Source organism: Rhinolophus sinicus, linkage group LG06, assembly GCF_036562045.2.
Source record: "Rhinolophus sinicus isolate RSC01 linkage group LG06, ASM3656204v1, whole genome shotgun sequence".
NCBI classification, from domain to species: domain Eukaryota; kingdom Metazoa; phylum Chordata; class Mammalia; order Chiroptera; family Rhinolophidae; genus Rhinolophus; species Rhinolophus sinicus.
This window is the reverse complement of record NC_133756.1, coordinates 108,741,249-108,758,553: the sequence shown is the minus strand read 5'-3', so window position 1 is coordinate 108,758,553 and position 17,305 is coordinate 108,741,249. Positions and strand designations below refer to the sequence as shown.

Genomic DNA, 17,305 nt, shown 5'->3' with positions numbered 1-17,305 from the left:
TCTTTGGTGATCTAAGAAAATGTCCTTGTTTGTAGGAAACACTAAAGTATTTGAGAGTGCTAGGGCATTAAGTGTCAACAACTAACACTTAAGTAGTTCAGAAAAAAGGTTTTTTGTGCTCTTCTTGCTACTTTTCTGTAAGCTTGAGATTATTTCCAAATAATTTAAAAAACATTCCCAGATAAGCCCAAGCCATCTTTGTTGGATCAAAAGCTTCCCATGTGATCCCAATGTTTAGCAATGGAAACTACTGGATTAAACAATGTGATGGATTCTTATTAATCAACTTGGGTTTTCCTTCCTCACATGAACTTCTTTGTCATATGGGAGTACTTGGAAAAATATAGACTTCCGAGGTCCAGCCTGAAGCCCACTGGATCAGAAGCTCCAGAAATAAAGCCTGGATATTTTTAGTCATGATGAATAGCTCTTAGGAGCTGATAAGCTTGGGAAACATTAAAATTCATCATGAAGGTCACTGAATCTTTTCTCTAAGGCATGCAAGATGTGGCAGTTTAGTATCAAAATAGTGAATGATGTTTGTGCACTACCGAAGTCTAAATGACCAGAACAAGGTTTCTAAATCGTATTGCCAAGGAAGGACCTTGGGTCAACAGAAAACTGCTGCCTGGAGAGTGGTGGCCCTGGAGACCACCAAGGTAGTCACTTTAGCTGAGGGCATGAAAGGAAGGGTCTGTTGTCTGAGAGAGGAATGAAAATAGCTGTTGTATTTTTACGGTGGAAAGGGAAAGTGCGCTGGCCTCTCTGGTGGGTCTCCTGGGACTGGAATGGCAGTGGTTCTGCAGTCTGTGAAAAATGAATACCTGAGCCGGTCTGAGTGAAGTATCATAGGATTTCTGGTGGGACTTGGAGGAGAATGGGTGTGTGTGATGGAAAGGACTGAGCACTACATGCCGCCCACGGGGACGTCCAGTGAGGGTCATTCTCTGTTGGTCACAGCACTGAGAGAATGGAGTCTGTCATGAAGTCACCCTCCACCAACGTACCATGCTGACCTGTCCATTGAGCTGGGGCAGCAGTCGCATTCCACAGTGCCTGGCCCACAGGGAGGGACCAACTTTTAACAGCAACACCTTGTGGCCTCAGGGACTGGGATGGACCCTGGAGACTGGGCTTATCTTAGCTCGAAGTAGAAATCAAATGGTCCTCCTAAGTGGAAAGGGTACACCCTCCAGGATTCTCAGAAGATCCAGAACAAGGGAAAGGAGCCCTCGGAAAGTGACCCAAGATTCCATGCTCATCTAACTGAAGGGCGCAAGTCATGTTTCCTATAATTAGGAAAATGGGATATGTGATCATAATTCTGCCTTGAGAGTTGAAGAGCGGTCTATAGCAGATCCATTTCAGCGGATCTGTTTTGATTCCTCCTGTACTGCTCGGTACATGCTGGGTTCTTGTACATGATTGCTAATGAATGGATAAATAGGAGTTCCACAAATCTGGCTGGGAACCCATATGAGGCCTGCTTTTGTATTCTGCGCACCTATGTTAAACAGGTTTCTAAGACATAAAGACTACATCCTGTAGTGCGTTCCAGATGCACATACCCAGTCTCATAGACCTCACCAGACTATGATTAAAAATGAGGTCAGGTTTACCTTCTGTCCAAATTACTGTGGCTCAAACTTTCATCTTACCTGATGACACGAAGTCTCGCCTTTTATGAGGCTCCTCTCCACAAGTAGTAGGTCTCTGCCCTTCCCACCTGCTCACGTGGTCCAGGAGCCCTGCCACCTCTGGTTCCAGGCTGCTCATCACAGCTCCCCCACTGCCACCTCCCACCTCCTGCCACCGTACAATTGAAGCCACCGCAGCTGGCCTCAAGAGGCTTTTCTTCCCTTCTAAATGTCCCTAAAGGTAGACACAGACCCTTCCTTTAATTTCCCTCATTGTGACAGTCTGTAATGGTTGACAAAATTGTACAACATGGTTAAGGATAAGCGAAAGAAATACAAAACGGACACACTTCAAAGTGGCTATTCTGGAATTCCGAATGCTCTCCGAGCCCACAAGCCAAAGCACAGGCTGTCTTGGGGCCATCGAGGTGCCTTCCTGCCTGGTTCCCAGGCTCGGGCTGTCTGGCAGAGTCTGCTGCTCATCTCCTTTGGGGGTGATCTCCAGTGAGTTTGCCCCACCGAAAATCCAGGCCCCAAGCTCCAGAAGCCCCAGGGGAACACATTTCTCCTCGTAGTCTCTCTCTCATCTCAGGCCTGCCGTCCCTATCCTCATTTCCTGTCCACTTCCTCTGGGGAAACTCCAGCCACCACCGCCACTCATGGGTGAGGTCCGTTCCTATGGTCTCTGAGAGAGGCCATCATATATATCATCATTTATATGATGATATAAAAGCAAAATAGCCAATGGAGCACATTCCCCAAGTCTGTGTTTGAGTATTACCACGTGTGAGACAGTAACAGGCCCGCCTTCATGGACTAAGCCTAGTCCAGTCCTGGTTTTTTAGGGCATTTTATCCACATGAAGTAAAAAACCAGAACTGTAGCTTCCCTGTACTCCTAAAGTCTTCACTCCCAATCTCCTGGGAGAAGCTATTTAAACAAGAAGCATAAGCATCTCTACTAAAATACACATTTAAAGGAAATATTTCTCCAACGGCATCATGCACTACAGAGATGGGGCTCTGCCCACAATAAAGGTAAATTTTAATATTAATATGCAGAAAAGTTCATATCTCTGCAGTCACAACTGTCAAACTTCCATTCCAGAAAAGGGACTGGTTCAATATTCGTGTATCTAACCTCTAACATTTTGATCATTTCCTCCACACCAAGGATGAATCTGCCTCAAAATGAATGAAAGATACCACCTCTGGAAAAAAACTACTTGGAGATCTGAAATGACAATATTCAAGCTACTGTCCCTATCCCAGGCTTCAAAAATCTCAGGCCCGGTTTTTGTCAGGGCTCCAGTTACAAATACTATGCACCTGTGGATCCCCAGCGGTCTCTGCTTTTCCCAAGGGTCTCACTCCTGAAGGGGAGTCCAGCTCTGAGCTGAGGGTAAGGGAAACTGTTTCCTCCTTTCAGGGGACACAGCCCTTTCCCTGCCACACAAATATGGAACTAATTTTGACTTCTTTTTCTTGAACTTTAGATACCTGGCTTGTCCAAATTCATTCAAAAAGAATTTTATAAAGTTAAAGAATTAGAGTTAGCCAAGTAGTGAAATTGAGATTCTTTAGGGATTCAATTTCTATAGTCACAGGTCAGAATTAAATGAATTTGGAGGTGTGGGTTTTAATGGGTTTAGGTTGTGGAGACTGTCAACTCGGATAAATTGAAGCAAAAGGTAGATTTTTCTGAATACATTTCTGAATAGACTTTAAGATTTTATAATTAACAACAGCTGGCAAATGCTCACATCTATTTCCATTTATATTGGCCACTAGCCCAAACAATAAAAATGGGTTTTTACAAATCGTAAACTTAAAAATCATCAATGAGGAATGCCATTTTTAATTTAAAAAAATCCCATGTGGGTATACAATATGCACAAAGAAATCACAGAGAACTTTCCATTCTTTTCTCCCGACTTCAGTTCCAGTCATTCAAGTATTCATTGCCTACCATGTGCCAGGCACTGTACAAGTTCTCGAGGTTGCTATCAAGATGAAAAAGCAAACCTTACCCCCTGGTTGGGGAATAGAGGTGAATGGGGTGGCAGGAAACATTGTTAACTAAAATCTGAAACTTGAAAGCCTATTCTCAGTTTAATACGAAGGTGTGAACCATGTGTTGTGGAGGCACAGAGAAGAGCAACTAACTCTACCCTGGCTTCACAGAGAAGGTGCATTTGAGTCATAGCTTGAAAGGTGAGTAGAAAAAGTCACCCAAAGAAGAGACGAGGAATTCAGTGTTTGATGCCTATCCTTCTTACTAGGCTGACTGTAATTTCCATCCAGATAGGGACTGGCTCTTGCTCAATGTCGGATTCCCAGCACCCAGCTCAGCACTTGGCACAATTCGAATTAATTGCTGGCCAACTGATTGAACAGATTCTTAGGCAAAGAGAACTGCATGTTCAATAGCAAATAAATACGTAATACAATGATTTTTCTAGACCACGATTTATAACACCAGCACCATTAGCTCCTGGACAGGAAAGAGGTATGTCCTATGTTAGCTCAAAGGAACAAGCACTAGAGACGAAGCCAGGAGACCTGAGTTCTAGTCCCAGCCCTGTTATTAATTAGCTACATGACTTTGAATCATTGATTAGCCTGTACCACCCTCAGTTTTCTCAGGTGTAAAAGAGCCTTGTAAGGGCTTAGTCTTACAAATTATATATTGTAAAAAGAAAAAAAAAAAGAAAGAAAGAAAAAATTAATAGAAGAGGAAAGAATGTAGTACTACATCTTTTCCTTTTTTTAATCAAAATGCAATAAGCATTAAGGTTATAGAGATTTTTGCATCAATCTAATGCAGGCATCTTTAAAATGTTTTGTGCCATGGGTCTCGGGGCAGCTTAGGAAGACTATGGATTCCTTCTGTCTTAGTCTAATTGGGCTACTATAATAAAAGACCACAGACTGCATGGCTTACAAACAACATAAATTTATTTCTCACAGTTCTGGAGGCTCTTCGAGATCAAGGTGCCAGTGTGGCTGCATTCTGGTGGGGGCGCTCTTCCTGGTTCATAGCCAGCGCCTTCTTTCTGTGTCCTCACATAGCAGAAGGACACACTAAGCTCTCTGGGGCCTCCGTTATAAGGCTACCTCCTAATACTATCACAGTGAGTATTGGGATGTCTATATATGAATTTTGGGGGACACAAACATTCAGACCATAGCATCTTCTCAGAATAATACCTTTAAATGCATAAAATTAAAATACATAAGATTACAAAAAACCAATTATATTGAAATGCAATTTTTAAAATATTAAAATTTTGTGATATACTAACATATTACCAAATTAAGTAACAAGACTTGACAGCCAGTTGACTATCATTTTTATTTTTAAAATAAATTCTGGTAAAAAAAATAATAATTCAGAAGAAAGTGGTGAAATTCAAATGTAATGTATACTAACTGGGAAAAATTAAATAATATAGTAGTATATAAAATAAAAAGTGAAAGAGCTCTGTCCTGATTTCTTTATTTGTTGTGTATTCTCTGATACCTTTTTCAATGCCTGTGTAAACATGTACACAAATACATATATACAAAATAGCTTTTATTCTTTAAACGATGAGCTCTCTCAATATAAAATAGTTTGTGGGTTTTTTCCCCCATTCAATGGAATATCATGAACATCTTTCAACATTAGTACATGCAAATATCTACATTATTCTTTTTACCACATTCCACAATATGGATGTATCATAATTTATTTATTTAACATGTCCCTAACATGGACATTTAGATTATTTTGAAAAGTTCTGCTCTTATAAATAACACTTGGAGAAATTTTTTGTCATTTCTATAGAATAGTGGCCTGGAATTAGAATTGTTGGGTCAAAGGCTATACATATTTAAAATGTTCATAGATCCTACTGAAATGATTTCTAAAAATATTGTTAATTTATAGGCAGACTACAAGTATATGAGATGCAGTATTTTAAGGGAGAAAATTTTCAAACATGAGAACAGACACAAAATGGAGAGAATTTGGTTGTGAATTTTCATTTAAAAAGAGCCAGAAAGTAAACATTACTTTGAATGCATATGACAGATGGCTTTGTCCTTCAGACCATGTGGAAAATACTTTTCCAAAATTGCTCACAAACTAATCCAAAAAGACTCAGTAAGGAAGAAACTCTTCAACTATTCAGTTAGGCCTTATTCTATTAACAACAGATCATCAAATACATCCTTGCAGATAATTTTAGTTTTCATAAGATAATCTTAATGAGGAAAACTTCTGCCTTTGAACTTGATTCTAGCCATGATGGAGCACTGATTTGTACAGTGAAAGTGATAAAATCCTTGATAAAAAGTATCTGGGTCATCTTAGAATTTGTAATATTTGTAATATGTTAAGAACGAGATTGCTGGGCAAGTTTAGACAAGTACTTAAGACTTTGAACAAACAGATACTGAAAAGTTTAGAGAGAGAAAAAAATATATATGGCCCATTACTTCAATCTTCAAATTAGGGTACAACTATAGAATGCTAACCATAAAAGTTTTACTATAAAGGTATACTTTAAATTGTATTTTACTAATTCAGCAAATACTTGAGTGTGCCTATGTAGTAGATCCTGGGTTAGGCACTAACGACATTGCATTTATTTTGGAGGAAATTGCAGTTTTGAAGAATTTCATGCATTTGATTTCTATTATTTCTCTAAGCAAGTTACATTAAACAAAAATGTGTCCTCATTTTGCAAATGGGTAATGTCAGTTGCAGAGAGGCAAACAATAGTGTTTATTTTAAAAGATTATACTGACAACCTACTAGAGCACCATCTGACACACAGAGAAACACAAGAGATGGTCCGTGCCTTCAAAGCACTCGCAGTTGTTCTAAGTACCAGAATTTCAAAAAGTATCTATTGTTAAAAAGCATAGCAGAACCTTCACAAAGAAAAATAAAATGCTGGTACCTCATGACATACATAGGTTTTTAAAGGGCTTGTGAAAAGTTAGAAAAAGAGGCACCTTATCAAGGAAGGACACACAAAAGTAGCAACACGCACTTTGTGGATGTAGCTACATCCGGGAATGAACAATTGTTTGAGTCTCATTACGTCAACAAATAGGACACTGTAGCTATGTTTGGCATCAGATAAGGGAAGGAGTCGGCCTTATGCTTGGGAGTAAGTAATGTCATCGAAATGGATGATAAGCAGAATGTAAAGTGATTAACTTGGTTTGGGCTTTTATGTTTGCTATCAAAAATAATTATCACTTATTAGAAAGAATAAAATTAAGGATAATTGAAGCCCAAGGTAGGAGAGAAGGCAATAAGAATTTAGCCATTTTTTCCATGAATTCAAGTGTCTAGACTCAAGTAAATGATTTAAATTACATATCATAGAACTATAATAACTTGCAGATATTACAGAATTGTGGAGCTTATGGATATTTTTGTGTGCTCATGGATAGTTTAAGAGGATCAAAAGCTTGAGCTTAGACTAATATTGTATTATATATATTATTGTATATGATAATACACACACACACACATGCATACACACACACACACACACACACACACACACACACACATACTCACGTACTGGGGGTCCCAAAAATAATGTATACAAGTGGACACTTTAGTCAACGTTGCTCAAGCAGTAGTTCGCCATAATCAGAAGTATTTGAACGTTGATGGTAACCATTCTGAGCACCTCTTGTAATTGCAGAAGTCAAATGTGACTGGTATTCATCTTCTTTTATTGGTATATATTGAGTATTACAATTTTAATAGTTTTCCTTTCTTAAAATGTGTATACATTTTTTTGGCACCCTGTGTATATAAAATAGTCACATATATACTTTTTTTGGCACCCCTGGTATATATATGTATAAAGGTGTAGAAGTCATTTCTAGAAACTATAGACTAGGGTGATAAACTGGAAATTCTATCTGGGAGTCAGTTATCTGTCCCTTCAAAATATTGCAGTTTCTCACTAGTGTTCTAGGTGCTGAGGGAAAATATAAAGATGACAAATAGGGCATATTCTACTTCCAAGGAACTGAGACTTTAATAGGGAGTTAAAGAAGTAAACAAAAAAAACAAGCAAATAAATAACAAATAAGTTCCAAATATTTTTGTCTTCTTTTCTTCTTTAAGGAGTGGATACAGTGCTTTAAAATTTCTCTCTCACCAAGTCTTGCATTTATTTATTCATTCAATATTTTACTCAAAGTATTCTGTGTGCAAGGTACTGTGCTATGTGGTATAGAAAATAACATAGAAGAATCAGAAGGAGAGTTTGCCTTCAAGGAGCTTACAATGAGAAGGAGTTTTATTAAAAATTTAAGTGTGATTGTCTTAGTCTGTTTGGGCTGCTACAACAAAAATACCATAGACTGGGTGGCTTAAACAACAAACATGTATTTCTTGCAGTTCTGGAGCCTGGGAAGTCCAAGATGAAGGCACCACATGATTCCATGTCTGGGGAGGCCCTGCTTCCTGGTTCATAGCCCATACCTTTTGGCTGTGTTCTCACAAGGTGGGAGGGTCTAGAGAGCTCTTTGAAGTCTCTTTTACAAAGGCACTGATCTCTTTCATGAGGGCTCCACATAGTGTTGTAATGGTCTCCCAGAGGCCCCACCCCCTAATGCCACCACATTGGGAGTTAGAATTTCAACATGTGAATTTTGGGGGACACAAACATTCAGTCCATTGAAGTAAGTGAGGATGGTCAGCTTGCATGGGTCCATTTAAAACAAGCTGTACCACTGCACATTTATTCATTTGAAAAGGAAGGGTCATACAGTCCACAAGGTGACCAACTGAAAAAATTGGTTGGTTGTTTCATAGGTAGCCTGACCCTGGGGTTGCTATTTTTGGCAGAGACAGTGGTAGATCCTTAACAAATCTCATTTCATCCTCCTTTTCTGGTTCCACAGGAAGACTATATTTCCCATCCCACCTTGAACTTAGGTGGGGGACATACAACTTTGGTTCTGGACATAGGATGTAAGCAGAAGTAATGTAAACCATTTCAAGTCCTGGCCCTTAAAAATAAGAGCAATTAATCAGTATCTACTAAAGCTAAACATATGCCTACCCCATGAACTAGCATTTCTGCTCTTAGGTATATACCCAAGAGAAACAAATTATATGACTACAAAAAGACAAGTAAAAGAATGGTCAGAGCAGGTTTAGTCATTATAGCCCAAAGCTTACAACCCAAATGTCCTGGAATGGAAAAATCGTGCTGTAGTCATACAATAGAATACTACAGAGTGATAAAAATGACTACAATAGAAGACTACAGAGAGATAAAAATGAATGAACTAACATGTATGAACTCTTAAGTGAGGAAAGCCAGACACCAAAGAATATTAATATATGCTTCTATTAATGTACATTCGAGAAAAAGGCAAAATGAAGCTGTCATGATAGGAGTCGGAATAGTAGTTATGTCTGTTCACAGGTGTATGAACTGCGAAGCGGCACAAAAGAGCCTTCTGATGTGATGGAAAACCTGTTTTTCTGGATAGTTGTCTGAGGAGTTAAGGCAAATGTAAAAATTCATCAAGCTGTACACTTAAATTTTTGTACATTCCTAGATACAACAACTAAAACTTATGCAAAGAAAAATCAAATTAAAAAAAAAAAAAGTGGCTATTGAAGGCCCAATAAAGATGGAAGAAGCTTTACCTTGAATCACTACTTGAAGGAAATTTACCCTGAAGAGCTGGCCAACCTGCTTCAGACTTTATGTGAGCATAAAATAAACCTTTCTTATTTCAAGCCCCTGAGATTTAGGGGAGGTGTATGTGGTATCTCAGCATAGCCAAATTTTCTTGGTTAATACCCACGAACTGCCAAGGTCAGAAACTTGGTTTTGTCAGCACACCAAGGGAAGCTCTGTCTCTCATAGGCTAAGTGACACAAAGCAAGCTTATAAATAAGTGTACGAATCAAAATTCCAATTTATTAAATGACAAGGAGGAAAAAAAGCCCTCTCACACAAACTAGGATATCTGTGTTACTATGACCACGCCTTTTCTCTCACTCAAGACAGGCCTACATGAGAAGTAAAAGTATAATAAACATTTGTCTGGTGTACCTGTCCTCAGAAAAGGAGCACTAGTTAGATGAATCAAATGTTTAATGACTAATATATGGTGATGTAAAGAGAACTGACTCTAGGTGGTGAACACACAATGTGATATATAGATGATGTCTTACAGAATTGTACACCTGAAATCTATGTAACTTTACTAACAATTGTCACCCCAATAAACTTTAATTACAAAAGAAAATGTTTAATGGCATCCTTCCAACAGAGCCTGTGAATCCATGTCATAGTAAAGATAGTTTTGTCGGTGCCTCCAGATTACCCAGGGTCCCTTCACTGCAGTTTCCACTCCCATAAGCATATGCCTGACTTACCTCAGTGGCTCTCTCCCTCCTTTTTTTTTTTTTTTTCTGCTTCCATTTTTATCACCTGTTTTTTAAAGGCGTGTTATTGCATTCAGTCTAACTTTTTAGACAGATGTGACTGGCCTTTGAAGCATGCCTTTGATATATTTACTCCTATTTATTATATGTGGATTTTGTATATTTCAGCTCAAAGAACCATCATAAACCTTATCTTTCAAATCCTGTGGTGGTAGCAGTATGAGTTTGAAGTGAGGGAGGATGGTGTCGTGAGCCATAGTCTCCAAGATAACGTCATCAAACTAGTAATATAGACACTGGGAAGTCTAAGGACAGCACACCTGAATATTTGGTAAGTTTATTTGAGAGCATCCTGTGGAATTCTTGAAGTCTTGAAGGACAGTGAGAAAATTCTTATCAGAAGCTGGGAAAAAAGGGATCCTTGTTTTGTAGAGGAGGAAAGTTTGGCAACACTGTTGCCTGCTGAATTGTGGGAAATAGAAAATATCTCTAACAAACTGGTGCATTTTGTTAAGGAAATGTCCAGGCAGAATGTTGAAAGCATCAATTGATTAAAAACACAAACAAACAAACAAAAATTATGTGTGATAAGACATAGAAAGAGATGAGACAAAAAGAACTATTTAATTTTTAAGGAGAATTTAGAGTCAATATAAAGAACTTAGGATCTTTGGGTTCAAAAATAAAGCTGTTGTTTATTCCCAGCCTCTCCAGATGGTGAAAAATTCTGAAAGTAAGGCATTGCTTTAAGGCCCAGGTGAAATCCAGGATACAGCTATAAGATACTTCTTTAAGATTGTAGAAATATTTAAGACTGTTCTCACTAGACCCTCTCAGCTTCACAAGTGGGCTTCTAAATATTTTAAGCGCATTTTCCAACAGGTCCCTGACTCTCAGCTTGAGATGGAAAGTGTCTCCCTGGAAGGGATTTGTGGGTATGGCTTTTTATAAATGGGCTGGTTATAATTTGATATGTAAGATTCCCCCTAAATTTTAAAGAGAACTATATTGGCAGAAGCACTACCTGCTTGGACTAAAAGAATACAACAGCTTTCAATGTTTATATGGCAAAAATTCATATTTACATCTTAAAAACAGAATATAGTATTTAAAATAATGTGAAGAAAATGAGTCATGTTGCAACCAAAATTGGTAGAAAATCAGAATCATACGTAGTTAGTAGGTTGGTGCAAAAGTAATTGCGATTTTTGCAATTATTTTTAACCTTTTAAACCGCAATAACATCTGTACCAACCCAATATTTTTAAAAACTTGTCTCGTATCAACTAAGGCAATGTGTATCTGAATGTTCCTGGAATGAAGAGGGACCACAGTGTCATACTTAGTCTGAACCATGCTTTGTCATTGTGCTTATGACTGATTTGCATTTCTACAATGACTGCATGTAAAGCTGAACAATTTAGTGCTGTTAAATCCTCTGCATGAGATCTTAAGAGCTCTTCCATTCTTTTCCATTGACATCTTCAAAGCCAGAATCTTGCAAGAGCAACAATTTTCAGCTTGGCACTCTTCAAAGCCTTCGAATTCAGCTACAAATTGCCAGATTAGTTTCCTTCATTCACTGTGTATCTTCATTGAAGAAACTCTTTGTTGCACCTTGTTGATGAACCCTAAAGCCTTTTTTATGGAAAAGCAACAATAAAGGCCCTAGAGAGTATCCAGTCAAGCCACTGGTCATAGGCAGCTTAAAAGAATAAATGGCCCTGCAGATACAGGGTGTAACATTAGCCTTAAACTTGATGGAAGCATGATGAGAACCCTTTCTTTTAAACAACAGCCTGACATATAACGGAATTTACAAATGTAAACTACTGGTTTACTGCAAACTGCTCCATTTTGCAATTTTTTATTTTTTCACTGCTAAAGCACAATTCATCCTCCCTGAGAATTTACCAATCCTTCCTGTTCTGAAGTCTCTACAGCAGCACCAGGAAAGATAGATAATACCCTTTCCATTCCTTTGAATCTGACTTTGCCTGAAATTTCCCCTTTGCTGTCCAACTCATAAGTACTGTCATCTTTGGTACTTGTGGCAACAATAAGTTTGTTGTTCCCTTCTCAAATCTCTTTAAGCTTCACGTCTCCATTTAATTAAAAGAAATTGCCTGCCGTTAATTGTAATTTTAGAATTTCCTCAGTTATTGGTAAGTATTTGCTGTGCCACATGAAACGTAATGTTTATCATTATGATGCAAACTAAATGAGCTATTATACTCAAAAGCAACTGATAGCAACCGAATTAAGTGTTTGGTGATTAAGATGCTATTCTTGAAGTATTGTACATCCTAACATAACAGTTTGTTACTTATATGTGGCATTTCACTTTATTTTAACTACATGATAGGAACTTGGGGGTTGACGTCTAACACATTCATATTCTTTCATTTAAAAATTGGTTCCCATTTAGCATCTTGCAGAACATCGGATATTCAGGGATGGATTATTGAAATTAAGTAGGACAAGCCTACACTGCTACTTTTGTAATTTCTGTGGGCAAGTTTATATTGGTTCTTATTCTCTCATATTTTGAATTGATTTATAAAAATTGTAATTATGTGTTTCTATCCTACCATTGTATATTGGGTGTGTTAATGGGGGGGAGGGTCGCTAACTTGAACATGAGAGCTGTATTTGGTCCTGAGGAAGATGCTGGAATTTCAGCAGGATGGGATAACTGCACAGGATTTTTGGCTGTCCCCCACAGGAAGGGGAGGGTGTGTGTATCTCTGAGAAGAAGGATGTGCCCAGATATTTGGGTAGCCAGAGACATAGAACTATGGCAGACACTACTGGTTGCCCCCAGTATATGTTTTTATTTTCCTCAGTAATGAAACCCCAAAAGTTAGCTGGGCATTTGTGCAACCAATAAAAAAAGATTACATTTCCCAACCTCTTTTGCAACTAAGTGTGGCCATGTGACTAAGCTTGGGCCAATGGGATGTAAGGAGAGGTAGTCTGCATAGATCTGGAAAGTTTTCTTAAAAAGAGGAAATACGTCCCCGCTGCCTCGTTTGCTGGTCTTTCTGGCATGTGGATGTCATGGCTCAGAGTGAAGCAGCCATCTTATAAGTCAGGGTGGAAATCACAGGTGACAGTTGGCAGAGCAACTTGTCAGAAGGAGTCTGGGATCCCTGATGGTTATGGAGCCAGTATCTTTGCCTAAGATTGCTTACCTGAGAGAGAGAAAAACTTTTATCTCTTTACCACTGTTATTTTGGGCTTTTCATCTAATGAGTACACCTCTTTTATTTCCTTCAAACAAGTATCTCATACTATCTTATTTAGTTTATACTATCTTATATTGTTATTACACCTATCCTGTATTATCTTGTTTAGTTTTCTTGTTTATTTTCTGTCTCCGCTCTCTAGGATGCTAGTTTCAGGAGATTCAATTATAATAGCTTACCCTTTGTGGTATTGTAAGTAATTCACATGGACAATCACATTCATTGTAGTGCTTGCTGCAAGGGAGGCATATAAAGAGTTGTTTTAGCTAAAATATGATGGGAAGTCATTCCTTTGTTCTACATAAAAGTAATAGTATTAAACAGTCTAATGGCAATCACTGAAAAGCTGCTTAAAGGAATAGTTCCTTCATTCATTGTTTTGGAAGGGTCCATCAGGAAGGGGGAAAAACAAAACAAAACCTAATACAATTCCAATCGACTGAGCTGAAGAAGTGGAAGCTCCTTAACACCCAGATGGCATTTGACTATCATTTTACAAGGGTGTTCCTTCAAGTTAGACTACTACATGGCCTCCCCATTTCTCTCCAAGTGACAAGCCTCCTTAATATCATCCAATCCATCTAATTGCCACTCATGTTTAATAACTGTAATTTTTTTAATTTATTTTTTTAAAGTAGTGAAAAAGTAGTTTATTAGAAGAAAAAGTACACTTCAAATAAATAGAAGTGGGCCCAGGAAGAAAGCAGTGGCACAGGGCCATTATTAAAAGGGACAGTACACTTCAAAGACTTTGGAACAGGCCCCAAGGGAAGGCAAGGCAAAAGGGGGGCAAAGGCCCAAAGGCCCAAAGGTGGCATTATTTGGAGAAAAAGTACCCTCCGAAGGGTTTGAAGTGGACCCTGAGCAAAAGCAAGGCTCAAAAAGGCGAAGGCCCAAAGGAGCTTGGGGGTTTTATCTGGGATGGGCTGTTCCTCTCCAGGTGTGGGGCCACTTGATTGACACCTATGATTGACCTCATCTCTTCAGACCGCACTTGCTAACTACAAGCTGATTGGTCCTTCCCTGTACCTGGGCAGTTAATCTTGGCAGGCTCTGCAGCATGAATGGCTTTATTACAAGCTAAATGGCCCTCCTCCACCGCCCCTACACCTGAGCTGATTACTCTGGCTGGTCATGCAGCTTGAATAAAGTAATTTCCTCTGGCTTTGTTATGGTCTCGGCCTTAATTCCTTCCACCGTGGCCATGTCCCTGACTGCCAATGATTTTTCTGTCTCAATCCCCCCTGTGATGGTGTAACCCTAACTGCCATTAGGGAAAGGGATGAAGATCTCTCTGGCTGATTCCGGCTGAGGAGGGGCAAAGTATTGATAAGCAGTGGGCTAGTTGGTCAGAGCGTGGTCTAATGGCCCACGGTAGATGGGTAGGTCTTGTATGTCCATATACGGCTCCATACGTGGCTCCATGTTGAGCACCATTGGTAGTTTTATGGCTCCTAGGTGAGAAGAGATAAACCAAGTAACTACCTGTAATTGGCATCTTTAGAGCTAGCATAAATCACCATGCTTTATTATTATTATTATTATTATTGGGGAATATTGGGGAACAGTGTGTTTTCCCAGGATGTCAAGTCATTGTTTTTTCAATATAGTTATGGGGGGCGCAATTCAGCTCTAAGTCAAGTCATTGTTTTCAATCTAGTTTTGGAGAGCGCAGCTCACTGTCCCATGTGGGAATCCAAACCAGCAACCTTGTTGTTAGCTCGCGCTCTAACCAACTGAGCCATCTGGCCGCCTCACCGTGCTTTTTAAAGGTGTACTTTCAGGAGCCCAGAATAAAATACTAGATCTTCTTTCTTAGACTCTTTTGTTTTGTATGGTGTTTCACACAAAGCAAACTGACAGGCCTTCAGAGGCAGTGACTTCACAAAAGACGTGTAGAGGTCCTCTAAAGTGTCACCCACCAAAATCTGTTTTGCTTCCTCTACAATTACTTGTCTTTTGTCATTGCTTAAACAGAAGAGAACTGCTTTCTTTCTTTGATCTCCTTTTGTGTAGATTTCCTTACTTTCATACCGTGTTTCCCTGAAAATAAGACCTAGCTGGACAATCAGCTCTAATGCGTCTTTTGGAGCAAATATTAATATAAGACCAGGTCTTTTTTATTATAAGACCGGGTCTTACATAATATACTATAAAATATAATATATTATATAATACCGGGTCTTATATTCATTTTTGCGTATTTTCGGGGAAACAGAGTATCATTAAAAATTTTGGTGACTTCATCACTCACTGTAACTCCAGAAGCCATAGTATAGTGCTTGTGGCTGCAGTGACAGCTCAGGCTCCAGGCTGTGGCATTGAGGGGTGGGCGGAAACTGTGTCGCTCTTGTTCACATCTGAGTCTATACAGCTTACAACTATGCCTGGAAAATAGTATGGGTTCAGTAAATATTTGTAGAATGATACTAGGTTTGTGCAAAAGTAACTGCGGTTTAAAAGGTTAAAAAATGCAAAAACCGCAATTACTTTTGCACCAACCTAATAAATGGAGTACACTGGAATGGAGTTACTCTAAAGGTAGTAAGCTCCTGCTTTAAGAAACTGTAGAATTTAGGATTCCAAGGAACCTGGAGGGTTATTGTAGGTGAGGAGACTGACATTTAGAGTGGTTATGTGATTCACAGGCCACACAGTCCCTTGTCGTGCCAATTGTTGGCCAACCTCTCTAGTCGGGTATGAGTTCCATGGCCACTGCTGCCTCTACTGTGTGTTACTGTTTGGCTGATGAGCACTCGCCGTGGATGTTATAGGTAGCTTCTCAGTGTCCCAGGGCTTGTACAGGATGACCTACTACCCTTTCCCCACGAACACAGCTAACAGAATTTTCAAGCCTTCTTAGGCACCACGGAGCTTAGAAAGTCCAGCAATTGGGAACAGTGTGGTCGTAATCAGCAGGCAGTTTTAGCTATTTATTACCTGGCACTCTAGGGAAGGGCAGCTGGCAGTTCTGAGGCTAGTTGTCCAGGCTCTCTTCCGGCAACCATCTTCCTCCACCAGTTCCCAACAAAGACACTTAATCCCTTTCTTCCACTGCCCTCAGTTCTACTTGGGCGGGTTTGGCGAGGACAGACTGGAGTACAAAGTGACCCGAGTGCCCTACCATTGCCCATCCATTCCAGCGCGGGCGCTCCAGCGCGGGGCGGGGCGTGCGGGGTGGGGAGGCAGGCGCGTCCCGAGCTGCGCTCTTACACCTTCCGCTCTGATCGGCTCCGCTGGCGGCGCCGGGCTCGCAGGGGCGGATGCGCGCCCCCGCCGGAGGGAGCGCGCGTGCTCAGCCTCGCCCCGCCTCCTGGTGCGCGCCCCGCCCCCTCGGGCTACGATACGCCGAGCGCTCAACATCCGAGGACTTCGGCCCAGAGTAACCCCGCTCGCGTGACCTTTAGCCTCCATTCCTCCTCCTCCCGGGGCCGGCCCGGCGAGCCCAAGGTGGTTGGACGCTTGCTCCCGTCCCTCCTTCCCACCTCCCTCCCAAGCTTCGGCTCACCCCCCTCGCGTCCCCTCCGCGCGATTCCTCGTCATGGCGGCTCTCAGCAAGTCCATCCCTCATAACTGCTACGAGATCGGCCACACTTGGCACCCTTCCTGCGGGGTCTCCTTCGTGCAGATCACCGGGGGCGCCCTGGAGGAGTCCCTGAAGATCTATGCCCCTCTGTACTTGGTGAGACCCGTAAGGCGCGAGTTTAGCGTGGAGGATGGGCCGGGGTGCCGTCTGGCTCCCGAGAGGCCTGGGGGACTCGCCCAGTGTCTGTTTCTCTTTTGGAAGGGTCAGAGTGCTTTTTTGGGACGAGGGTGGGTGGGATGGGGGAGGACTCAAGGGGCGGGTATCCCAAATCCTACTTGGGAAGGGAGGAGGGGGAGGGGAATTAGAGGTTGAGCTGTCATCTAAATGCCTGTTGGGAAAGAGGATGGGCTTCCAACTCTGGAATTAAGTTTAGGACACTTAAAATTGTGACTACAGAGGATCTGTGT

General features: G+C 40.5%; 1 protein-coding gene and 1 pseudogene across 1 annotated transcript in view; one reads left to right on the top strand and one right to left on the bottom strand.

The window, feature by feature from the left end:
• Positions 1-13,805: 13,805 nt before the first annotated feature.
• Positions 13,806-15,684, bottom strand: LOC109451388 (cofilin-2; annotated as a pseudogene).
• Positions 15,685-16,646: 962 nt separating this feature from the next.
• Positions 16,647-17,305, top strand: part of TMEM135 (transmembrane protein 135) — a 215,515-nt gene continuing 214,856 nt past the window's right edge. Inside the window, exon 1 of the mRNA XM_019739636.2 lies at positions 16,647-16,994. Within this exon, the coding sequence (XP_019595195.1) occupies positions 16,854-16,994 (141 nt within the window). The 5' untranslated portion in view covers positions 16,647-16,853. The remainder of the gene's footprint in view (positions 16,995-17,305) is intronic.